The sequence below is a fragment of the Physeter macrocephalus genome, chromosome 13 (assembly GCF_002837175.3).
Source record: "Physeter macrocephalus isolate SW-GA chromosome 13, ASM283717v5, whole genome shotgun sequence".
Taxonomy (NCBI): Eukaryota; Metazoa; Chordata; class Mammalia; order Artiodactyla; family Physeteridae; genus Physeter; species Physeter macrocephalus.
Genome location: NC_041226.1, coordinates 16,356,170 through 16,381,015, shown reverse-complemented (window position 1 = coordinate 16,381,015; position 24,846 = coordinate 16,356,170). Strand labels below are relative to the sequence as shown.

The window sequence follows — 24,846 nt, the reverse complement described above, 5'->3', positions numbered from 1 at the left end:
CCACCATGGAGGGAGCTAAGGGAGACAGCTGGCGGGAGAGGAGTTGTGAAGGAAACAGGACCGTAGTCTCAAGATTTCAGAGGTGGCCGCGGTTCTGTGCCAGCCAAAGTCCGTGTTGCCGCCTAGGAATCAGTTGCTGAAGTGGAGGGCACAGTTCATTGGAATGAGAGGTAAGGTCATCAGATGGCATTAACAGGGAGACAGGAGCCGGTAATCTAGTTCAGAGTTTCTCCCCTCAGCCCTGTTGACAGTTTGGCCTGGATAATTCTTTATTATGGGGGTGAGAGTGTGGCTGCTTGCCTTGTGCTTTGTAGGTTGTTTAGCGGTTATCTCTGGCCTCTGCCCGCCAGATGCCAGCAGCACCCCCTTCCCTCGGTTGTAACAAACTGTCTCCAGATATTGAAAACGTCCCAGAATGGGAGGTGGTAGTGGAGTGGGGATAACTGGCACAGAATAGCCTCTGATTGAGAACCACCAATCTAGCTGGATGCTCTGAACCTCAAAAGAAGGTGGAAAAGTAATGGTCTTTTTTTTTTTCTTCCAGTTTTATTGAGATATAACTGACATACAGCACTGTGTAAATTTAAGGTGTACAGCATCAGGATTTGACTTACATACCTTATGAAGTGATGACCCCAATAAGTTTGGTGAACGTCCATCATCTCATACAGATGCAAAATAAAAGGGAAAAAAGTTTTTTTCCTCGTGATGAGCTTTCATATAAACATACAGCACTGTTTATACATTCTATTTATCATGTTGTACGTTACATCCCTAGTGCTTATTTATCTTATAACTGGAAGTTTGTACTTTTTGACCACCTCCATCCAATTCCCCCTCCCGCCCCGCCCCTCTGGTAACCGCAAATCTGATCTTTTTCTATAGGTTGGTTGGTTGGTTGGTTGGTTCGTTGAAGTACAATTGACCTACAACACTATGTTAATTCCTGGTGCACAATATACTAATTTGATATTTCTATACATTTCAAAACGATCACCACCATAAGTCTAGGAAAAGTAATGGGCTTTAGGTGATAATAACATAGTACGCATTTGCAGACAGCACCTCTAGCTTTGCAGAGTATGGTGTACAATGAGCAAGTAAGAGCTGATTAGAGTCTAGTTTCCGTCCTGATAAACCATGTAGATACAACAGATATTTTCAAAATATTAAACAGATATGATGCCCAATGACCTTTGAATCTCAAAGTTAATTTTCCTGAGTTCCTAATGAGATAATAGTTTCAAACTCCAGGGCCTATTGATAAAGAAAAAAATATTGTCTTAGTTTTATAAATAAGAGACAGAGTCTCTTCATTTTTTAAAAAAAATAAATTTATTTATTTTATTTCTGGCTGCTTTGGGTCTTAGTTGCTGCACGCGGGCTTTCTCTAGTTGTGGCGAGCGGGGGCCACTCTGCTGCAGTGTGCGGGCTTCTCATTGCGGTGGATTCTCTTGTTGTGGAGCACGGGCTCTAGGCGCGTGGGCTTCAGTAGTTGTGGCATGCAGGCTCAGTAGTTGTGGCGCACGGGCTTAGTTGCTCCGCAGCACGTGGGATCTTCCCGGACCAGGGCTTGAACCCGTGCCCCCTGCTTTAGCAGGTGGATTCTTAACCACTGCACCACCAGGGAAGCCCTACTTAGTATGTTTGTGAGGTTCATCTATGTTGCCGTGTTTATCAGTAGTTTGTTACGTTTTCTTAACGTCTGTTTTCTTTTGCTTAATTTCCATTGAGTGGATATAGCATACGATGTTTTCTCATTCACCAGTTGATGGGCTTTTGTGTTGTTTCCAGTTTTGGGCTCATATAAGACTATTACGAACATCTTTGTGTACAGTCTGTCGGGGCATGTTTTCGTTTCTCCTTGATACTTAGGGATGGAATTGCTGGGTCTTACCCTTACATTTTATATTTTTAACAATTAAAAGCCTGCTAGATGGTGAGAGTAAACATGAATTTCTGTATCCTGCACCCAAACATGACGAGTTTGTTAGCAAGGTAATTAGCTTCAGTTCTATTTTTTTTTTCTCCTTGACACCTCTCCTGTTGAAATCATTGGAGTATTTTCATTTTATATAATGTTTTGTAATCTACAATTATGTGGATTTCACTGTTTTTTTTGATTTGGTGTGCTTAATGATTCTTTAAATCTTAGATTTACTTTTTATTTCACTGGAATAAAACCCCTAGGGATACTTTCAGACAAGATCATGAGCTGAATCTTTGCATGTTTGAAAATGCCCTCAAACTTGAATTATAGCTTGGGCACAGAATTCTAGCTTCAGAGCACATTTTCTCAAAATTTTGAGGATCTCAGGTGTGGTAGCGGGTCTGGCTCCTGAACATCTCACACTTATTCCCACGGAGGTGGGACTCGTCCTGCCGCTAAATTCTATGAGCTCTGCCAACCCTTCGGTGTTAAAAGATTCCTTGATGAAAGAAGCCCTCCCTGTCCTAAGGAGAAAATGTATTTCACATTTCCTTCTAATATACTTACTTAAATTTAACCATCTATTCTACCGGAATTAATTTTTGCAAGTGGTACAGAGATAGAAATTTCTTGCTCTCAAAATGGATAGGTAACTGACTCACAGCTTCTTTTCTCTATTTTGAAATGTAAATTTTACCATTTACTAACCTCCCATGTAGTCTTAATTAATGTCTTGATCCATGTCAATGAAGAGTTCCTATGACTTAAAAATGACTTGCAGAACCATACATAAAAGTATGGTATTTATATCCAACAAAGCAAAAACAAAATCCACACATACACGTGTTTATATGTACTTATATCTGTGTATGTGTGGTAAATATACAGAAAAGAATTTGGAAGTTTACTATACTAGTATGACATTTATCGAGGGTATAGTGGGATTGGAGTAGAGGAATTTTGCTTTATCTGTATATTTGAATTTAACATCAAAATATATTTGGATACACAACTGACAGGCTATCGAAAACCCCAGGCAGGCCTCCGAGGAGCCATAATGCTGGAGGCCCCCGCTCCCAGGAGCCATGTCCCTGCGCCCCGGCCCCCAGGAGACATAACCCCTGCGCCCCGGCCGGGACCTTAGAAACCGCGTCCCCAAGTCCAGGGGGCCGGCGTGGCAGGCGCCGGGCTCACTCCGGAAGGGGGCGGGCGCCGCGAGCCCCATCCCGCAGGGGCGCCTTTGCCTCTGCACGGCGGCCGGGGAGTCCGGGGGGCGCGGGGGACAGGAGCGGAGCGGACAGAGAGGCCCGCGCGCCGCCGGTCCTTGTTGTTTACGCTGCGGGCGCGCAGCGCTGCCTGCCCGCCCGCCCGCTCCTCCGCCGCCGGCTCCAACAGGTCCTCAGCGCGCCTTCCGCAGCGCCCCGCATGCTAGACCGCGAGGCCGCCGTGGGGAATGGAATGAACAAACAAGGTCCTGCCTGGCCTGTATATCGGCAACTTCAAAGTTTCCAGCACGCTCACAGATGGTGCCAGGCTGCTGCTTGCCAGACCTCCGTTTGAGCAGCAAAGGACTAAGTTCTCCTGAGATTTTGTGCTCAGGAAGAGCTTGTGCACGTGCACGTGGGCGAGCTGATGACCCCACGGCGGACCTTCCAGCTTAATTCACAGTCGCTACCACGGTGCCCATGGCTCTAGACAGCCATCCACCAATAACTTGTAGTCCTGAAGAATAAATGTCATCATCCAATAGTGTTGGCTGAGCATTTATGCACTTAAATGGGTGGACAGAGCCCGTGCTTATTATGGGAAAGAGTAATCCCAAGGTGGCGTATGCATGCGGACGGGGCTGCAAGAAAATAGAAAGGAGCACAGAGAAGAAGGGGAGTCACACTTCTCCAGGAGTCACTTCTGTTTTCTTTGGGGCCCAACAGTCAGTTTTCTCATTTGTGGTATCAAGGGTGGTTGTATTCAAAAACAAATAATTTTATCCCCAAACCACCTTTTTTGTTATTGTTTATCTTAATCTGTGTTGCAAAAGTATATGGGGTGATGAAAATACTCTAAAGTTAGATTGTGGTGATGGTTAAACAATTCTGAATATACTAAAACCCACTGAATTGTACACTTTAAAAGGGTGAATTTTACAGTATGTGAATTAGCTCAGTAACACTGTTTTTTAAAAAAGGAGAAAACGTATATTTAAACAATCTTTAAAATTCAAGTCCTGGGTGGAGTCAGAATCTGGAAGAGCCTGGCCTGGAGTGCCTTGCGCTGCTCTGAAGACTCTCCCCGCCCGGCTGCTCTGAACGCCTCTCCCGCCTTGCCTGCCGCACCTTGCCTGGGCGCCAAAAGCTCCAGCTCGACCTTGTTTCACTGCTTGTCTAAAATGAAGATACTGGTGGGGACCGGAAAACCACGTTCTGGTGAAAATGCTGCCTGCCTGTGGGACCCTAAATAATTTCAGTTCCTGCCGAATTCAAAACTCACCGAGGCCACAACTTCGGATAGTTAGGGGGTGCGGCTGGGACGAGTCCTGTGTGAGGGATGTAGAGGCTGCCTGGGGTTGCTGGAGCAGTTAAGAGACTCTTAAAATGAAACCAACATTTTAAAACTAAAAAAAAAAAGAAAAAAGAAAACCCCAGGCAGGAGCCCCTGCTTTTCTCTGGGTAGTTACTTCACTGTTCTCTCTGGTGACCTTTGCTCCCCAACCTTCGTACGGTCACCCAGTGCCTATTTACATTTTCTAGGTCCAACTACAGAGGCAAGGCTGACTCTCAGTCCTGATTCCAAACACCTGTGGAAAGGATTCTGACAGTCCAGCTTCAGTCAGGTGCCCATTCTGGCCATTCAAACAGGGGGGGACAGGCAGATAAAAATGATACAAAACGACCAAAATGGATTATCTCCACTTCACCCTTCAGAAACATGAGATTCAACTAAGTAGCTTCTCCACAGTCATGTAACTTTTAAGAGAAGGTAGGAGCAGAACTTTTGAATGTAGGCCTGTTGGACTTCAAGGCTCGTGCACCATCCATCACATTCTTGCAGATATTTCGCTTGGAACAAACCTAGGTCAGACATGTGCTAACCGTTCTTAAGCATCTGGAAAGGAGTTACAACTAGTCTATAAGTGTTAGAACTATGACGATTTAGATAGATTTTCTCTCCGTTGAAGAGGAAAAAAAAAACAAACCACTGTATGAAACCTGTCCAAACAGAACAGTTTATCTCAAGCTCTCTTTCACTGAGATATTTCAAGCTATGTTATATGGCCTAATGAACCATATGGTATGGATATTACAAAGCTGAGTATATGCCAGCTTGAAGTTTATTTCAAAATGGCATATTTTGTGCCATTCATACAGAGGATAAAAAACACTAAAGAATTAGTTTTTTAATTTTTAGGTAAGTAGATTGATAATTTTTCAAAAGGAAATACACCATTAAGCACACACTTATTTTAAGTGTTGAAAAATCTAAAGTCCAATCCCACTATAATGTATTTCAAAGGAAGGTTCAAATTTATTCACCGTGGTTAAATTGCATTTTATATTTGTTGAAAGAAATGTCATTGCAATATCGTTATATAGATGTTTTCATTTATTGTATACATATTAGGTACACAGCTTAAAAGGAATAAAAACCCTACTCTCTAGAACATAAGACAATAAATAGAACAAAGACTAGCACTATTATGCAAATGGAATTAATGAACATAAATAGGAATAAGTATGTGATTTTCAACCACATTCATATTACAGTTTTGTTTTTTTTTGTTTTTTTTTTTTTTTTTGGTATGCGGGCCTCTCACTGTTGCGGCCTCTCCCGTTGAGGAGCACAGGCTCCGGACGCGCAGGCTCCGGACGCGCAGGCGCAGCGGCCATGGCTCACGGGCCCAGCCGCTCCGTGGCATGTGGGATCCTCCTGGACCGGGGCACGAACCTGTGTCCCCTGCATCAGCAGGTGGACTCTCAACCACTGCGCCACCAGGGGAGCCCTACACAGTTTTAAAACTATCTAACCTTTTACAATGACTAAACCCTTGAAACTGTAGAGTTGGTGAAGGATGTATGCCATTTAAGTATTAGTTCAGAGACTTACAAAACAATTTTACTGGTGGTATTTATGTATGTGTGGGGAGCAGAGACCTACTTACTATGTATGACTATCATGTTTTAGGAGACATGATGAAGTTTTTATATTACAAAGAAGAAATCAATTTTAAGTATTAGTTATTTTAGAAATACTACCTAAATTAAGATGACATTTATGAAATATTATATATTCCTTCTTTAACTGCCTTCTATTAGTCTATAAACTATATCAAAAGAAGAGATGGGAGTTAAAATTTTTAACATTTTGGATAGTCAAGTTAGAAAAGGAACTAAGGAAAGGAACTCAGATTTAAAGTTCTGAATGCCCACTAGGTTTGGCACATTTTCTTTCTCCCAGCAAAGTATCTTCTCTTAGAAATGGAGTATTTAGTTAACTATCCCTCTTGGGGACCTCGGCTACAATAAAAAAGAGGCCAAGAGACCACAGATGCAGACTCACTGGCATTGCTGGAGAGTGACAATGAAGAACCAGGGGCAGAGTCCCAGGGACACAGGAGACCACAGCAGTCTGGGCTACTAGAATTGGGTGACAAAGCAAGCTAACTCTGTCTTCACAAAATTTACCTGTCTTAGAGGAAAAGTCAGTCTATTGAGATCGACAAGGTAGGATTAGCTTTCCGACACACAGAAGGCAACACCTGCTATAGAGTGGACATTAGTAGGAGCGCTGACTGCCGTGAATACTTAGGTATTTGGCGACTCTTGACCTAAGGGACATGCAAAGCCACAACCAACCAACCAACCAAACACCCTTAGGATAATACAACCCCACTCCCATCAGAGCTTCACTTCTCTTCTGTCGTGTCGGCCTCCGAGTACATGCGGCACAGGGCTGCGTTGGGGCGGCACACAAAAGCGTCAGCTTCACTTCCCAACTCTGTTAACTGCTCCAGTGAAGACACACAAGGATAATGGTCTTTTAACATATCTGGCAATTTTGAAGTCTTCTCTTGAAGACGTCGAGATCGTCTAACTGGTGTGAGAAACTTTAGCTCTTTAAATGCAGAATTTGTTTCGTCAAACTGCATCTTCTTTTTCACACTAAAAAAAACCACAAAATTATTCCCAGAGTTAAAAAACACGTTAACGTTTTCACTTCACACTTTTATGCTATTTATCATACTATAACTTGTATGTTACAACCATGTGACGGCTTGTCCTACAGAAAGAGGTCCTGCAATAAGTAAGGAACTTATTCATTTCTCTGTTGTTAAAACTTGTACACAGTAGATACTTGAATATCTATAGAATTGGCTAATTGCTCAATTCCAAAACCCAGTTATTAATAATACACAGAGATAAAAGTAAAATGATGTAAAAGTTTTTTCTTTTTTAAAATGGCAATATTTAGGGAAAAGCAAAGCAAATACAGTATTTAAAAGGCGAAATGTTCCAATCACATTGTTTGTTTCAAACCTTTCTATTAACAAATAGTTCTAATCGGAAGCTATCTTTTACATTTTAAAATACCACATGCATTATCCTAAGCATAAAAACAAAGCAAAGCACATTACATTTTAAAAGTTCACCTTTGCAAGTATGGAGTAGTAGACACATTGTATTTAATTAAGCAACCCGCCCTAGTTTCTGTATTGGGGGTTTTAACATCACTGGTTGGATCTTTTGTTTTGTCATCTTGCTCTTTTTCACAACCTTGAAATACCACATTTCTAGGATGCTTATTTTCTATTTCCGGTTTTTCTGACCCCAGATTAACACTTATATCATCAATGGTGGCTTCTTGGATTTGTTCCTTGGTTGCACAAGCCTCCTCAATATCTTCTCCTATAGAAACAGATTTATAGATTAAGCTTTTGGTCAAATTTAAAGAACAAAATCAGAAGACAAAGTTATTTACAGTTGGCCAGATTTTCAAATAAAAGAACCAAACTGCCATCTCCTAAGCATTAGTTTTTCTAAGCAAATACTGCTAACAATTATTTAACAAATATTTACTATCTCCTATGTGTCAGGGATTATAGATACAAATATAAGAAGGAAATCATCCCCAACCTTTAAAAAGTTCACATTCTGTGGAAGAGACATGCTTTAAAATAATTATAAAATGAGGAAAATGCTTTAATTGAGGTAAAAACAAAAGGTTATGGGAACCCATAAAAAGAAATAACTGACTTTGCTTGAGGGACAGGGAGATGGCAAGGGAAGGCTTCACAAATGACATTTAGGCAGGGTCTTGAAAAATGAGTACAAGACGAAGACAATTTCGATATGAAGCTTAAAAGAAAATGATCCATTAAGACAACATTAAAGGGCCAGTATGCTTAGAACACAGGGTAAGGAGCAAGCTGGAAATGTGGGAAGGAGGTGATGAGTTCAGACAGGTAGGACGTTTTAGTTTAAAAAATTCACTGGAGAGACAGATACAATTAGATTTGGTCACTATATAGAACGGTTTAGAATGGCAGGGAATGATTTGTGGGATTTCCCTGGTGGTCCAGCAGTTAAGACTCCGTGCTTAGATTTGGTCACTATACAGAACGGTTTAGAATGGCAGGGAATGATTTGTGGGATTTCCCTGGTGGTCCAGCAGTTAAGACTCCGTGCTTCCACTGCAGGGGCACGGGTTTGATCCCTAGTTGGGGAACTAAGATCCCACATGCTGTGCAGCGCAACCAAAAAAAAAAAAATCCCACATGCCGTGGAGCGGCTGGGCCCGTGAGCCATGGCCGCTGAGCCTGCACGTCCGGAGCCTGTGCTCTGCAACGGGAGAGGCCACAGCAGTGAGAGGCCCGCGTACCGCAAAAAAAAAAAAAAAACAAAAAAAAAACAAAAAAAAACAAATTTCTTGCTTCAGAGTCTTTAATGACAAAGGAGGATTTTTTCTTTCTTTTTTTTTTTCTTTTTTGGGAGGAAGAGATGGTGGTATGAGGAAGCAGCGAGGGAAGACAAGGAGTTCCAAATAAAACATGTTAGACGTGAAATACTTGTGAGACATCCTCGTAAATCCACTGAGCTGAAAAGACCTTTAGACTTGATTATTAGGAAATTATTAGGTTTTTTTCCTTTTTTAAAATTGATACAGATTTTTACTAAGTGATGATTTTAGTTACATGATAAAGTGAATGTGGTTTAGTGAGGGTAAGTTAAAGTGAGGAGAGAGGGAATATCAATTCATTAATTCAACCAATATTTTTGCAGTAGTACTGGGGCTGCAGTGGCGAGGAAGATCAGACCCAGTCCTTGACAACAGAGTTTAGAGTCTGAAAGACAAGACAAACAAACAAGCAATCAAGTGCATAAAATACTGCACAGGGAAAACCAGCGAGCCCAAAACAGGGCATATCATCTAGTTGGGTTGAGAGGAAAGGTGGACATCAGGGAAGGCTACCTCAAGGAAGTGACAGGTGAACTGTGGTCTAAAGGATAAATACGAATTAGGTTAAAAGTAGAAGACTGGCTTGGAGAGACCCAGAGGCAAGAGAGATAGTACAGCCCCTTCTAGGAAATAAAAAAAAAGTAAAGAAAGAAATCAGGGATGGGGAGGAGAGGGAGTGACAAGAGAGGCTGGGGTCAGGCATCTAGGCAGATATGTGACGGGGCATTTTGGCTGCAGTCTGGAGAACAGATTGGAGCCAGAGTAGAGAAGCAGGAAACTAAGTAAGGAAACCATTGTTGTAGTCCACGTAAGAGCTGTCAGTGATCATGACTATAGTAATGAGAGTAAGTATGGAGAGAAGTGGACGGATTTTAAGAGATGCTTAGGAAGTTAAACTGAATGTGATTGGCTAGGAAACGGGTGGGAAAGTGGGAAAAGAGAGAAGGAGTGAAATATAACCCCAAGATTTCTGGCTTGGAGAACTCGACAGTGTCGGTCACTGAGACAGGGAACCAAACTAAGGAAAAGGTTTAGGGAAAAATGATGTAGTCAAGTTTGGATTTGTGGGATTAAGGAATCTGAGAGATACCCAAGTGGTGCTTCTCTCTCTTGTTATTTGTCTTATACTTCCCAAAGATGTTTTCTTGCTGTTTACAAATAATTTTAATTTGTAAAATGGATTTTATACCTAGAATTTATAATTATATATTTCGAAAGCCAAGAGTTTATGGAACGCATTTCTTTTTCCATCTAAAGATAAATATTCTACCAGCTGGAAAGTTGCCACTAACTAGTATCATTCTATTAAGGAAAAAAAAGGTAGAATAACTGAATCAGGTTTAAATACTGTTTTTCTCTTTCTAAATATCTCTAGAGCCAGCGAGAATTATGAGGAAGAAGGTTCTATAAAATTCTTATTTCTACTTTGCTGTCTTTAGCACAAAGACACAGGATTAAGTTATACTTTAAAAAAAAATTTTTTTTTAAATTGAGGTATAAATGACATACAACATTATATTAGTTTCAAGTGTACAACATGATTTGATATTTGTATCATGAAGTGATGACTAGAACATATTGTGAAATGAAAACATCTCTCCCCATACATAGTTACACATTTTTTTTCTTGTGATGAGGACTTTTAAGATCTACTCCCTCAGCAACTTTCAAATATGCAATACAGTGTTATTATCTACAGTCACCATGCTGTACTTTGTATCCCCAGGACTTATTTATTTTATAACTGGTAATTTGTATCTTTTGACGCCCTTCACCCATTTCAATGGGTTGGGCTATTCTTAAACCTTTCTGCTCCTTTGGTTTGTGGTATACTAGTCTTTCCTGGTTTTTCCTCCTGTCTCCCTAACCATTCCCTCTTAAGCTCCTTTATTAAATATAGCCAGTAAGATCAGAGCATATACATCTGTATGTTCCACTGGGGCATAATAACAACAAACATAAATAGAAATATTCTCTGTTGAACCAAAAAGTCTTATAGATCATCTAGTCAAACCGCCTCATTTTTTTTTTTTTTTTGCGGTACACGGGCCTCTCACTGCTGTGGCCTCTCCCGTTGCGGGGCACAGGCTCCGGACGCGCAGGCTCAGCGGCCATGGCTCACGGACCCAGCCGCTCTGCGGCATGTGGGATCTTCCCAGACCGGGGCACGAACCCATGTCCGCTGCACCGGCAGGCAGACTCCCAACCACTGCGCCACCAGGGAAGCCCTGCCTCATTTTTAAGACAGGAAATTAAGGCCTAGAAAGGTAAGGTAACTTTCACAGACACATGATAACAAATTTGGGTTTCAAACCAGACCTCCTAATTAAAAATTATTTATACTACGTAAAGCCAATGAATTTCAGAGGTATGTCAACAGAAGTATGAGGAAAGAAACAACTTAAATATTTAAAAAGTTTAAAAAGATAAGAAATTCAATTAAATCACAATTCACTTAAGAAAACAAAAGAAACTAACTTACCAAATTTAACTTTTTCTTGACTCTTCATTGTAAGAATGTCAACAATTGCATGTCGCATCTCTTCAATAGGCTTAATTTTTTTTAATGAAGAAAGCAGACCCATATAAGTTTTATATTCTCAGACATTAACTAAGGTTGTCCAAGTTGAAAATATTAAAACCAGTGATTAAATTTCATATTTTATTACAAAGCAATGATTCTTGGACCATTTTTCTCAGAACACTTATTTTGCCACTCAAATTGAAATAAATGACTGTCTTTTCCAAATAAAAATGAACTTAAGGGATAGAATTTCATCAGTTTAAAAAATTTCCCCATAATTTTTCTTAAGCCTATGGTAAATATTACTGCTTACCTGATAGGAACAAAATGAATGAACAAATAGCAAATTAAGACTATTAATATCTATCAAAGAGCTGATTATATTAAGTTTCTCTAAATTTATATTAGTTTATTCCTTTTCTCCTACATCCAAGTCCATGGTTATATTTTTGTTTCACATGCTATTAAATGCATTTCTGAAGAGTTCAAGGTTGATCAGCCTAACATTTCATTTATTCAAAAATTCAACAGTTTAGTAAAGCATCCGTTATATGTCAGATATTATAAGTACTTACTATGTTCCTTTGAACCACAATTCCTGCTAATGCAATATATTCAAAATATTATACAAAAGAGAAGCTCAGGCTCATATTCTTAATTCTAGAACTTAGTCCTGACCTACTCACCCATCTGGCTTTTAATTTTCTTGGCTAATTTTGATCCCTGTTTTCCAATTTCTGCTCTGGTTTCACATCTTTCTCTTTACACTAGTGCTTTCTCTGTGAACACCTGGCTCTAGTTTTGCATCCTAGCTATACTGTCACAAGCTGCTGTAAGTAACGTCCCTTCTGGTTCAATGTAGTAGGGACCTAACATTCTCTTCCAGGTGAGATTGGGTGAAATACAATTACCCTTCAGCAAAGTGTTTTACACATAATAGCCATAGAGAGAATATCTGCTGAATATTTGATTTTTGATTCAGGTGAAAGATCGAATAGCATTTGCTGGTTTTGCTGATACTAAAGGATATAGACCTTTCTTAAGAAAAGGCTAAAAAAGTTTTTAAAAAAACTCTCTTTGTAAACAATTTCCAAGAATGCGTTTCTGAGAAACTTGGTCAGAAGGAAATACATTTTAGGAATATCTGCCCATAAAGACAACAAAATCAATCAAATCAAAAAAACCCTCAAGATACCATTTTTTTCTAGACCCAGGGTTTTTTTGGTAGCAGCACACAAGGAAGAGGTGACAGGTATAATATCAAACCACTATGGTGGTAATAATGTTTATTGCCATTTTCTGGACCAAACCTATGGCATATAAATGTGAGTCCATAAAGATATACTCCTAAAGTGAAAGAGAATTCTCTCACAAAGCCATCAGAACTTACTAACATTTTAAAAGTTAATTTAATTCCATTTGCTTTCTAGTCAATAAATACATTTTAATATTGAAAATTCAGTTTCCCAGTAGATTTCTCAACTACAGAATGTGCAAAACGACATGCTGTGCTAAAATATTTCTCACAGCACATTTCCTGAAATACACATTTCAGCTTATATCTATTTTCTAAGGTCTGATTATCCCTAGTACGTGAGCAAGTTTTAGAAGGTTGAGAGACAGCCTTTATAATATGCAATCCTTGTGGCCTTTAAACATTCATCACTGCCACGTATATAACCACAATTTTATCAAGTTATGTGGTGATGTGTTCCAAAATAATTCTGAATTATTTACACTGTAATAATAAAGACCAGTAAGTTTTAATCTCACCTGAGCTCCTGCCAGAATGGCCTTCTCATAGATTGCGATAATATTTTCAATAGGACTCGTAAGTGGTTCAACACGTGCAAGGCATATCCAATATTTAACAAGTTTTTTGGCATCTGGAATATTTTTAATCAGGTCATTTAGTGTAACCAATACTTCTTCTTTTGGACATCCCTAAAATAGCAAGAAATAAAGTGAGTGATGTCATTTAGCCTACAAACTATGAACAATTAAGTAAACTTACTGTAATCAAGGTCAGTGATAAAGAGAGAAAAGGTTGGTAGAAAATTATTCATAAAATATTCAACAGTATACTCCTTACTCCAGACTTGTTCTGAATGTCTAGCAAGAAGCTTATCAGTCAAAAGTCAGAGACAGAAGAAAAAAAAAATACTAGTTGAGAAAAATATTAGTTAAAAAAATCACTAAAACTCTACTTGATCTTGATGTTTATCCTCTTATATATTATGAGATTCTATTTGTTAATACTTTATTTAGAATTTTGGCATCTACCAAATGCTTATGAGAATAGCTTGCAGGTTTTTTTTTCAATTATCTTTGTCAAAAAGTTTTGATAGTAAGATTAAAATGAATCTGTAATAGTTTATGTAATTAAGAGCTATATACAGTTAAGTAGTAGGGCAGAAAAATTCCATAGTATCAATAAAAAACCCCAGCAGAGCAGAAATAAGAAGAGAATCAGTTTCCCTGACTATAATTTTCACTGGTTGTCAGAACCACAAGAAGTTGAAAGATGCTCATGAAGACTAGAGAAAGGTTTGAAATCACACTCTGTATGTTCAGTCTTGCTATGGATCTTAGACACTAGTGAGTGACGGGGAGATCAGCTCCATGCTTTGTGACCACCTAGAGGGGTGGGATAGGGAGGGTGGGAGGGAGGCTCGAGAAGGAGGGGATATGGGGATATGTGTGTGCATATAGCTGATTCACTTTGTTGTACAGCAGAAACTAACACAACATTGTGAAGCAATTATACTCCAATAAAGATGTATAAAAAGAAATTCACAACTATAAGTGACAGTTAAACAATATATTAAGATTTTTTTTATACATATTAAAATATACATGTATATATATTTATTAAAATTAAGGAGAAGTCAGGAAATAAAAAAAAACACTCTGAAGTTGATTACCATACACGTAGGAATTCTGGTCCAAATCGTAAAATTCTACAGTTCAAGGCCATGATGATATTGGTTTAGATTAATGGGATTTTGTTTGCAACTACTTTAGTTAAATTTAATCTGTGATAATAATTTGTGTTGCTAGTCTTTGATAAAGTATGGGAATGAGTTGAAAAAAAAATTGTAAATATATTGAATGAATGTAAAAACAAAAGTATCAGAGTGAATATCCACCCCCCAGCCCACTCTATGGTAACATCTTAGAGGAATATAATATTTACAACTCAACTGAAAAATATCTAAGTATCCATTGGATATATTTATATGAACTCAGTGAGAATATAGTCCATTTCAGGCTAAAGAGAAACAATCTCACAATTAACAGTAAGTCTCCATAACACTGCTGACACATTAATTGGTCAAAAAAGATTGACAGTATAATTTAATGAGATAATGTTGATGAAGGTTAATTTGTAAACTATAAACTACTACACAAATATAAGATAAAGACTCTACCTCATTAATCAGGTTTAGGCATTGAGAAAAGGTCTTGTTTACTTTTTCAGTGAACAACCGTTGTTCGTCTTCTTCTGCCATGGTAGTCCAGAAGGACCCAACTGGTTTTTCATTTTGTGCTTCGGGCTCAGGCTGGGTAACCACTGAGCTCGGAGGCCTTTTCATTACTCTTCCCTTGCCAGCTTTCCACTCACTCAGACGAGCCCTACAGTTAGAAGAGGCATATAAACATTACTGTGATACTGATAACAGAATTCTGTCAAATAGAGTGAAAGTTAAAAAAATATTTCAGGTCTTTAAGTAATTCTACACTAGTGGCATATACATAGTTCACCAGCTTGAAGAAAAAGAAATACAGAACCTATCAATGTTAATGATATGCTCACAAAGACCCCAAGAATGCATTTTTAAATGGAGAGGTTATAAAATATTTCTCAATTTTATTAAGCATTTTAACTTAGATTACATAAAACAACCTAATTAAACACACTCAAGCACAATAACTTAGGACATACTGTTCCACAATATAAATTTGCTTAAATTGATCTGCATATGACTGAAGAGAATCCATGTACAAAAAGCTCTAATACATTCAAGGAAATGATAAGCCAAATTCACAAATGGTACCCTACTAAAAATTAAGCTAACAAAATTACATCTACTTACTTTCTCTCCTCCGCAGTTTCTCTGGGCTGAGTCCATCTACTATCAATAGCTGCTTTCACCATGGTATGTCTGCGCTGGTCAGTGCTTTTTGACTTTTCTATCAGTTTACTATTAGAAGACGAAGCAGGCCTGGCTACCATTTCAGATGTCATGCTTCTTGATAGTGTCTTATTTCTTTTTATGTCCTGAGAAGAACTGGTTTTGATAATAGACGAAACTGTATTTAACTGTAATAATTCTTTCTCTCGAGACCCTTTCCGAACTGTAACACTGGCAGACGTCCTACTGATGCCTTGTTTCATGGTGTCTTGGTTATTACTGTGGTGACTTCTAATAAAAGGTCGCACAAGTTGACTGCTCTGAGATGTAGTGCTCACAAATTTAGTGGCAGTCGTCATGTGTGAGGCTCTATCACTTTTCACTGTTACACTGCTGGCGTGTACAGGCTGAGACTCTGTGGCTTTCGAGACAGTAGCTGATAGTTTCTTCGTTGTTGCAGAACCCTCATCTTTGACTTGTAGAGGTTTTCTAAAGGAATTAATCTTAGACTGAACAATTTGGCCACGATAAGATCAAAATGTATTTAACTGTAATAATTCTTTCTCTCGAGGTCCTTTCCAAACCGTAACACTGGCAGACGTCCTCCTGATGCCTTGTTTCATGGTGTCCTGGTTATTACTGTGGTGACTTCTCATGGAAGTTCGCACAAGTTGACTCTGAGGTGTAGTGCTCACAAATTTAGTGGCAGTTGTCGTATGTGAGGCTCTATCACTTTTCACTGTTACACTGCTGGTGTCTACAGGCTGAGACTTTGTGGCTTTAGGGACAGTAGCTGAAAGTTTCTTCGTTTTTGCAGAGCTCATCGTTGACTTGTAGAGGTTTTCTAAAGGAATTAATCTTAGACTGAACAATTTGGCCACGATAAGATCCAAGCACAGGTTTCTTGGGCATGTTAGCATCTTGCTTTGGTTTTTCTGTAGTCATTTGTTTCTTTTTACTGTTGTTTTTAAGGTGAAATGCTTGGCTTAACGTCATATGTTGACTTTGGGGGTCATCTTTAATTGGTAACAATGGCAGAGTTTGATTATTATCCTCAAAATTAGGTTTATCAACTGCTGTAGTTGAATTGGTTAATTCACTAGAAGGTTTTAAAGGAATAGAGTTTTTTTCCATTGTTATATTATTCTTGATCCCAGTAGGTCTACCGACATTCTCTTTATCAGCCTAAAAGAGTTAAAAACAAATCAGTTAAAGACAAATCTTTCAGAAAGAGTTTAGGAAAAAACCTTCTTTAGGAATGAGGGGAAAGGGAACATTTAGGAGGGCTATTCCGTATCTTACCATTTTTGCCTTAAGTTCCAGAACTTTTGTCTCTTCTTGGATCTGGCCTTCAGATGTCCTTACTCTCTGGTCTCTACCACTTAAAAAAAAAGAAAAAAAAAGTCCGTACCAAGGAAGTACGGACTTCCTTGGTCACACAACAGTGAGAGGCCCACGTACCGCAAAAAGTCTAGGATCATCTTTTGTCTTAAACAAAAAATTGGGATTTGTGAAAGAAAATGTTTATTCTAAAGAAAAGCAACTAATTAATGTAGAGTAAAAAAATTAAAAAAAAATTTTTATTTGGAAACAATGCCAAACTTATATAAAGTTGCAAAATTATAAATAATTCAAACTCTTTATCTAGATTTGCCTATTGTTAACATTTTATCCATTTGCATTATCATTTGCACTCTCTCTGAACATGTCTATGTGTGGAGTATACACAACTTTTTATCTGAACCTTTCAAGTTAAGTTACACACATGATGCCTCTTTACCCTTAAATACTTAAATGTTTATTTCCTAAAAAATAGGAATTTTCTCTTACATAACCACAGAACAGTTATCAAATTCATAAATTTACCTTGATTAACCATTTTAATCTATTGTTCATAGTTGAAAACTGACCTAATAATGTCCTTTATAGCATTTCCCCTTCCACTATTAAATACAGTATAAGGGTCAGGTATTGAATTTAGTTGTCATATCTCTTTAGCCTCCTTTACCCTAGAACATTCAGGATCATCTTCAACTCTATTTTTTCTTTTACATCCCATATCTAATCCATCACCAAGTCCTGCCAGCTCTATCTCCTAAACATAGCAGAATCTGAGTATTTTCCACCCTGGGGAAGGGTATGAAGCATTCATCAAGACAAAATATATCAATAAGTAGAGTACCTAATATAAAGAAATACAAATTAAAATACTGGATTAAATAAAATGTTATTAAAATTCGTTTCATCTTTAAAAAACAAAACTTTAAAAATGGGGCTACTAGAAAATTTTAAATTACATGTGTGGCTCACATTCCATCTTTACTGGATAGCTCTGATATAATTTGACAGATGTGAAGTGAAAAAAATTTGACCTCACCTGGATAATATCTGATTTTCCTGTTTGTACGCAAAAAAAGTTTTTCTTTTTAACAGATGCTCCTTGAGTTTTTGTCTTCTTTGCTCTAAATAACAAAAGAGCTACAGGTCAACATCAGCTGCAATAACAACATCAAATAAAATACTGACTAAATGAAGATTTAACTTCGAAAAATGTTCTACTTGAGATTACATCTTATGTATAACAGAAAATTTCCCAGTTCAGTACTGCCTTTGAGAAATAATCACATTTTGAAATGACTGTTACTATAACTGGTCCCCATAACCACTCTGTACAAGAATCACATTCTCTACTGTCTGAAAATGAAAAGTCTGGAGAACATCATTTTCAACATACAGCTCCTGAAAGCCAAGTTTTAAGAAGCTAAATGGTAGAGGTGAAAGCTCCTGAAAGCCAAGTTTTAAGAAGCTAAATGGTAGAGATGAGACACTAGACTCCAAGTTCTAATTTACCAGAATTGGGTGAGAATTTCTTTCCTGTTTTCCCACGTGTAGGACAAGAAATATCTATTATTTCTGAAGACGCAGCTAACCCTAGATTTCTATAAAGTCGAAGGCGACCTGTGTTAAATTTGAAGCATCGGTTGAACACTCCCGTCCCTCAAGAAATTAACTCCCGACTCAGGAGGCGGGAGCGCCCTGCGCAGGCGCAGTCAGCTCCCAGCGCTGACGCGGCCCCGCCCCGCGGGCCCGGGTCCCTAAAGCGGGTCCCTGCCGGCGCCCCGCACACTCCCTCGACCCCACCCCACCCCACCCCCCGGCTAAACGGATCCTCTCACCGAAGCCCGTCGCCGCCGCCAGTGGGTCGCAACCGCACGCGACGCGTTCAACCCGCACACTAACACCACGGCGAGGGCACCACTACGATTGTCCATTTCACAAACCCTGTCCAGACTTCTCGCACAACTGAACTGGGCGAAAACTGGTCGGCGAACCCAAGGCCCCGATGGCCCTGCCCGAGCCATCCCCCCGCGGCCGCCCCGGCCGCTCCCGGCACCGCGGCCCTCACCTCTGAACGCGGACTGGGCCCTCTGACTCGGGGGCAGCTGCAGGTCCTGGGGCACGGCTGGGGTGCTCATCGCAGTTCCGAGCAGGGGGACGCGTCTCCAGCTCAACCGCTGCACTCTCCCTGAAGCCAGCGTGGCCGCACACTGCCGCACTACGCCCTGGGCTCGGCTTTAGACTGCGCGACCGCCGCCTCCGCCCATTGGTGCCCGGCGTGAATTGAATGGGCCAATGGGCGAAGAGGGGCGGGGCCTGCTCTGTGTCTGCAGCAGCGGGGCTTGAGACTGCCTAGTTCAGTTAGGACCTCTCGGGACTGAATCCCTAGGTTTTCAAACATAAACAGCGCTCTTGTCCTGGACTTGGCAACTTGGGAGGAGTCGGACAGCTAAGTCCCTGCCCTGTAGCAGATAGCCCTCGTCTTTAGACGCTCACAGTGCATTGAGGAAGGCAGAGGAGAAAAGTGCTGTTTGGAGTGTTCAGTGAGGAGGAGGATTATAAGCACCCACTACTGTACCTAGAGCATGTGTATTTCCTTTTCACAAATATTACTTCATTGCGACATCACAGCTCTGAAGTGGAAAGTCATCATCTTCTGTTTCACAGATAAGGTGACAGGCTCAGAAGTTACTTGTCCACGTTTGCACAGATTGCAAAGAGGAACTGAAATTAGGGTCTCCTTTCCTCTGTACTACCCAATTACCAGATGAAAAAAAGGTAGGAAGAGAAAGGGCTAAAATGGGGATAGACCTTTTTTTTATAATCCTGTGAAGGTAAAATCAGCATTTGCTGTATTCATTTTGTGTGTTTGTACGTTTAAGTGTGCTGCCATAATCTTTCAGTCCTCATCTAAAAATATTACCTTCATAAAACCCTCACAAACACCCAATGGATAAGACAGAATGAAATAACTCAGAGCTAGATGGTTTTGTGGGTGGTGCGGGGGGAGAGAGGGAGAGTTATGGGCTGTGCCTTTCTGGTTTTAAGCACAGGGGTCATACCATTTCTCGGCCTTGTTTGATCACTGAAGCTAGGTTTAGCTTTAGCTAGACTGTTTCAGCCAGGTTTTAAACGTGCAGACAGAGATGACAAGATGCAACTTCTGTCTTCCCTGCCCATGTGTGAGGGCCTCCACAGATGGCTCTCAACTGTGGTCAGTGTTTCCCATCTTTCCCTGCTTTTTCCATCAGCATTTTATGCTAGCATCTTGCTAAATTAGTTTGGGAAGTTAATTTGGGATATTCTGTAGTTTTCTTTTCTTGATGAAATGTCCCATTTTTAGTGTAACTTTGCCTACGCTTAAGGCTAACTCTGGGAGGACCAACAGCCAAACAGCACCCATCACCATCCCTAAGACATCACTGCTGTTTAGATACTACTGTGAATATTGTTGATTATTTACTAACGTTTCATCAGGCAGGTTGGGTAACCAGGGATTCCCATTAAACAACGGAGAATAGTTTAACAAAATAGAACAGGTAAAAAGTGACTCAAGGGACTTCCCTGGTGGTGCAGTAGTTAAGAATCCTCCTGCCAATGCTGGGGACACGGGTTCAATCCCTGGTCCGGGAAGATCCCACATGCCGTGGAGCAACTAAGCCCGTGCGCCACAACTACTGAGCCCTCGTGCCACAGCTACTGAAGCCCATGCACCTAGAGACCGTGGTCTGCAACAAGAGAAGCCACCACAGTGAGAAGCCCGCGCACGGCAACTGAAGAATAGCCCTGCTCGCTGCAACTAGAGAAAGCCTGTGAGCAGAAACAAAGACCCAATGCAGCCCTAAATAAATAAATAAATAAATTACAGAATAGATAAATCCATAGAGACATAACACAGTTTGTGGGCTGCCAGGGACTGGGGTTAGAGGGGAATGGGGAGAGACCACTTAACAGGTAAGGGGCTTTACTTTGGAATGATGGAAATGTTTTGGAACTAAGTGGAGGTGATGGTTGTACAACACTGTGAATGTATTAATGCCACTGACTGAACTGTTCACTTAATTTTACGATATGTGAATTTCAGTATCTTTAAAAGTGGGAGTGGTTAAAAAAAACAAAGCGACTAAAATGAAACTGTGGAAGATCTCAATAGGCTGAGATGGTGAGGTTTTCCAACTTGGTAATTCTGCTCTAATCTCCAGACTCACCCATTCCAAGACGGGTATCGTTTAAAGACACTTTTGTTGTTGTTGTTGTACGCGGGCCTCTCACTGTTGTGACCTCTCCCGTTGCGGAGCACAGGCCCCGGACGCGCAGGCCCAGGGGCCATGGCTCACGGGCCCAGCCGCTCGACGGCATGTGGGATCTTCCCGGACCGGGGCACGAACCCCTGTCCCCTGCATCGGCAGGCGGACTCGCAACCAGTGCGCCACCAGGGAAGCCTGAGGCAAACAATTTTGAAACAAAAAGTTGGAGGACTTACACTACCTGATTTCAAGATATATTATAAAGCCACAGTAATCAAGACAGTGTAGTGCTGGTGTAAGGAAAGACAAAAAAAAAAAAAAATCACTGGAATACAATAGAGATTCCAGAAATATATTCAATCCTCTGTGGCCAATTGATTTTCTACAAAGTTTCTAAGACAACCTGATGGATGAGAGGAATGATCTTTCCAGCAATTGTGCCGGGACGTCTGGATATCCACATACAAAATATTAACCGTGACCCTTACCTCACCCCTTGAACAAAAAAAACCTCACAAAACAAACCAAAGTAAACCTCAAAATAGAACTAGACCTAAATGAAAGAACCCAAACTATAAAACTTCTAGAAGAAAACACAGGAGAAAATCTTAGTGATTTCTTAAACAGGAGACAACATGAACTAAAAAAGAAACAATACACTGGATTTCATTAAAGAACTTTTTGCTCTTCAAAAGACTCTTTAGAAAACTACAAAGTAAGCTACAGAGTTAAAGAAAATATTTGCAAAACATTTGCGTAAAGGACTTTTATCTAGAGTACGTAAGAACTCTGACAAAATAATTTAAATGTGCAAGAAAATTGCACTTCACAAAGAAGATATAGGAACTGAAGACAAGCACATGGAAAGATGCCTAACATCACTGGTCATCAGGAAGATGCAGGGACTTCCCTGCCGGTCCAGTGGTTAAGACTCAACCCTTCTAACGCAGGGGGCGCTAAGATCCCATGTGCCAGGCTGCATGGCCAAAACATTAAAAAAAAAAAAAGGATGCAGTTAAAATCACAATGAGAGAGTTCCCTGGTGGCCTAGTGGTTAGGATTCTGGGCTTTCACTGCTGTGGTCTGGGTTCAATCTCTGCTCATAATGAAATACCACTCACTATGCAGCCACTAAAATGATGAATGACCAAAGTTTGCCGAGGAACCAGAACTCTCCTACACTGCTGGTACTAATACAAAAAGTGTATAGCTACTGAAGAAGACAGTTGAGCAGTTTTTCATAAAGTTTGACATGCATTTACCCTATGATCCAGCAATTACTGTCCTTGGGTATTTGCCCAAGAGAAAGGAAAACAAATGTACACGAATGTTTATAGCAGTTTCATTCATAATAGACCCAAGCAGAAAATAACTCAAATCTCCATCAATGGTTGAATGGTTAAACCAATTGTGACATAGCCATATAATCGACCACTACTTGGCAATAAAAAGGAACGAAATACTGATAAACACAACAACATGGATAAAATGGAAAAACTCAATTTTTTCCCTCCTAAGCGGGGAAAAACACAGTCCTTGTCTACTGCGTTTCTTTCCAGTGTGTATCCTTTACTTCTACACGAAACATTTCACTCCTGACATTTCTGCTCACCAAATATTTGGAGGTTCCCCCCCACCGCCAATAAGCACTTCCCTGTGACACCAGTTGGGTGTCCTATAATTTAACTCAATTCTTAACACTACAGAGTTAGTGTCAGCTCCTACAGGTTAAAGGCCCAGTCCCACAAGACTGCCCCCACCCCCTACACTTCAGATGCCAGTCACAAGCCCAGGTTATCATCTGTGCTTCTGATGAACCGACTAGAGATTGGAGGTTCCGGTGACCCCCTCCTTGGGTTCAATTAATTTGCTAGGGTGGCTTACAGAACTTGGAGAAACACTAACTTACATTTACCAGTTTATTAAAAGATGTGACAAAGGATACAGATGAACAGCCATAGGGTGATGAAGATGAAGTGAAGAAGTGATCCATAGGGTAAAGTATGCGAGGGTCCTGAGCACAGGAGCTTCTGTCCCCGTGGAGTTGAGATGCGTCACCCTCCTGATGTGGATGTGCTCACCAGCCTGGAAGCTCTCCAAATCTCCTATTATTGGGATTTTGTGGAGGCTTCTTCATAGAGACATGAGCAATTATTAACGCTTTTTCTAGCCCCTCTCCCTTCTCTAGAGAACTGGGGGTGTTATGGACCCAGGAACTTGGACTCTTTAATCAATAGAAATTAACGAGGCCAGATGAGAAATTCAGGTGAGCTTTTATTGGGACTGTGCTGCAGCATGAGGGAGAGAAAACAAGAAACAGATACACTTGTTCACTCCCCGAAGGGGCACGTGCTGGTTACTTAAATGGAGTGAGGGTAGGGATGCATCAGTGTGTTGGGTGTGAGGCATAGCTTGGGTGGTCTGCCCACCCCCTTGGTTGTGCTGTGTGCAAGGATCATGCCCAGTACCCTGCTTTTGCTCTTGGCACCTCAGAAATGGTGGTTGGTTTGTGGTCTTTTTGTATCTTATTGTTCATAATTGCCCCAACTGGGGCATGCATGCTGTTATTTTAGTTTCTTTGTATTCTGTTGCTGGAAGAGACGTTTGTCCAGGTGCAAGTGCAAGCACTCTGGTAAAGGGTACCAGGTCCCAGCCTATCTTAGGGGTGAGGATGGGGGCTGAAAATTCCAAGCTTCTAATCATGACTTGGCTGTTCCGGTGACCAGCCCTCATCCAGGAGCCATCCAGGAGCCCACCCAGAGTTGCCTCATTAGAGCATCAGATGCTCCTAGTGATCTCATCACTAAGGAATTTACAAGCGGTTCAGGAGTTCTGTGCCAGTAACTGGGGGCAGAGACCAATATATATTTTCTATCTCACAATGAATGCATCTCAAAAACATGGCATTACATTTAAGAAGCCAGATACGAAGGACCACAGACCTTATGATTTCATTTACATGAAATTCTAGAAAAGGCAAAACAATAGTGACAGAAAGCAGATCAGTGGTTCTTAGAGGCCACAAAGTGGGGGGGAAAAGGTCGAATACAAAGGGCCCAAGGAAACTTTTTGGGGTGATGATAATATTCTTTACATAATGACTATGTATAATGGTAGTCATAACTTATCTAATTGCATATTTAAAAACCGGTAAGTTATTTTATTTAATTGATTTTTTATACAGCAGGTTCTTATTAGTTACCTGTTTTATACATATTAGTGTATATATGTGAATCCCAATCTCCCAATTCATTCCACCACCACCCCACCACACCCCGTTTCATACGAAGGACCACAGACCTTATGATTTCATTTACATGAAATTCTAGAAAAGGCAAAACAATAGTGACAGAAAGCAGATCAGTGGTTCTTAGAGGCCACAAAGTGGGGGGGAAAAGGTCGAATACAAAGGGCCCAAGGAAACTTTTTGGGGTGATGATAATATTCTTTACATAATGACTATGTATAATGGTAGTCATAACTTATCTAATTGCATATTTAAAAACCGGTAAGTTATTTTATTTAATTGATTTTTTATACAGCAGGTTCTTATTAGTTACCTGTTTTATACATATTAGTGTATATATGTGAATCCCAATCTCCCAATTCATTCCACCACCACCCCACCACACCCCGTTTCCCCCCTTGGTGTTCATATGTTTGTTCTCTACATCTGTGTCTCTATTTCTTCTTTGCAAACCGGTTCATCTGTACCATTTT

The 24,846-nt window shown here is 40.3% G+C and overlaps 1 protein-coding gene across 1 annotated transcript; it reads right to left on the bottom strand.

The window, feature by feature from the left end:
* Positions 1-5,588: 5,588 nt before the first annotated feature.
* Positions 5,589-19,102, bottom strand: CKAP2 (cytoskeleton associated protein 2). The gene is made up of 11 exons (XM_055089473.1): positions 18,948-19,102; positions 17,919-18,003; positions 16,844-16,922; positions 16,407-16,726; position 16,218; positions 15,503-16,050; positions 14,837-15,041; positions 13,179-13,349; positions 11,364-11,433; positions 7,575-7,830; positions 5,589-7,086 (listed from the first exon to the last, which is right to left on the bottom strand). The coding sequence occupies exons 1-11, from the start codon at positions 19,015-19,017 to the stop codon at positions 6,831-6,833; spliced, it is 2,061 nt and encodes a 686-aa protein (XP_054945448.1). The 5' UTR covers positions 19,018-19,102; the 3' UTR covers positions 5,589-6,830.
* Positions 19,103-24,846: the final 5,744 nt, after the last annotated feature.

Coding starts and splice junctions, on each gene's coding strand:
- CKAP2 (XM_055089473.1), bottom strand. CDS start 19,017: ATGAGCACCCCAGCCGTGCCCCAGGACCTGCAGCTGCCCCCGAGTCAG. Junction 16,727..16,843: donor TGGAACTTAAGGCAAAAATG/GTAAGATACGGA, acceptor TAACTCTTTTAG/GCTGATAAAGAGAATGTCGG. Junction 7,087..7,574: donor ACTACTCCATACTTGCAAAG/GTGAACTTTTAA, acceptor GGTTTTTTTTAG/TGTGAAAAAGAAGATGCAGT.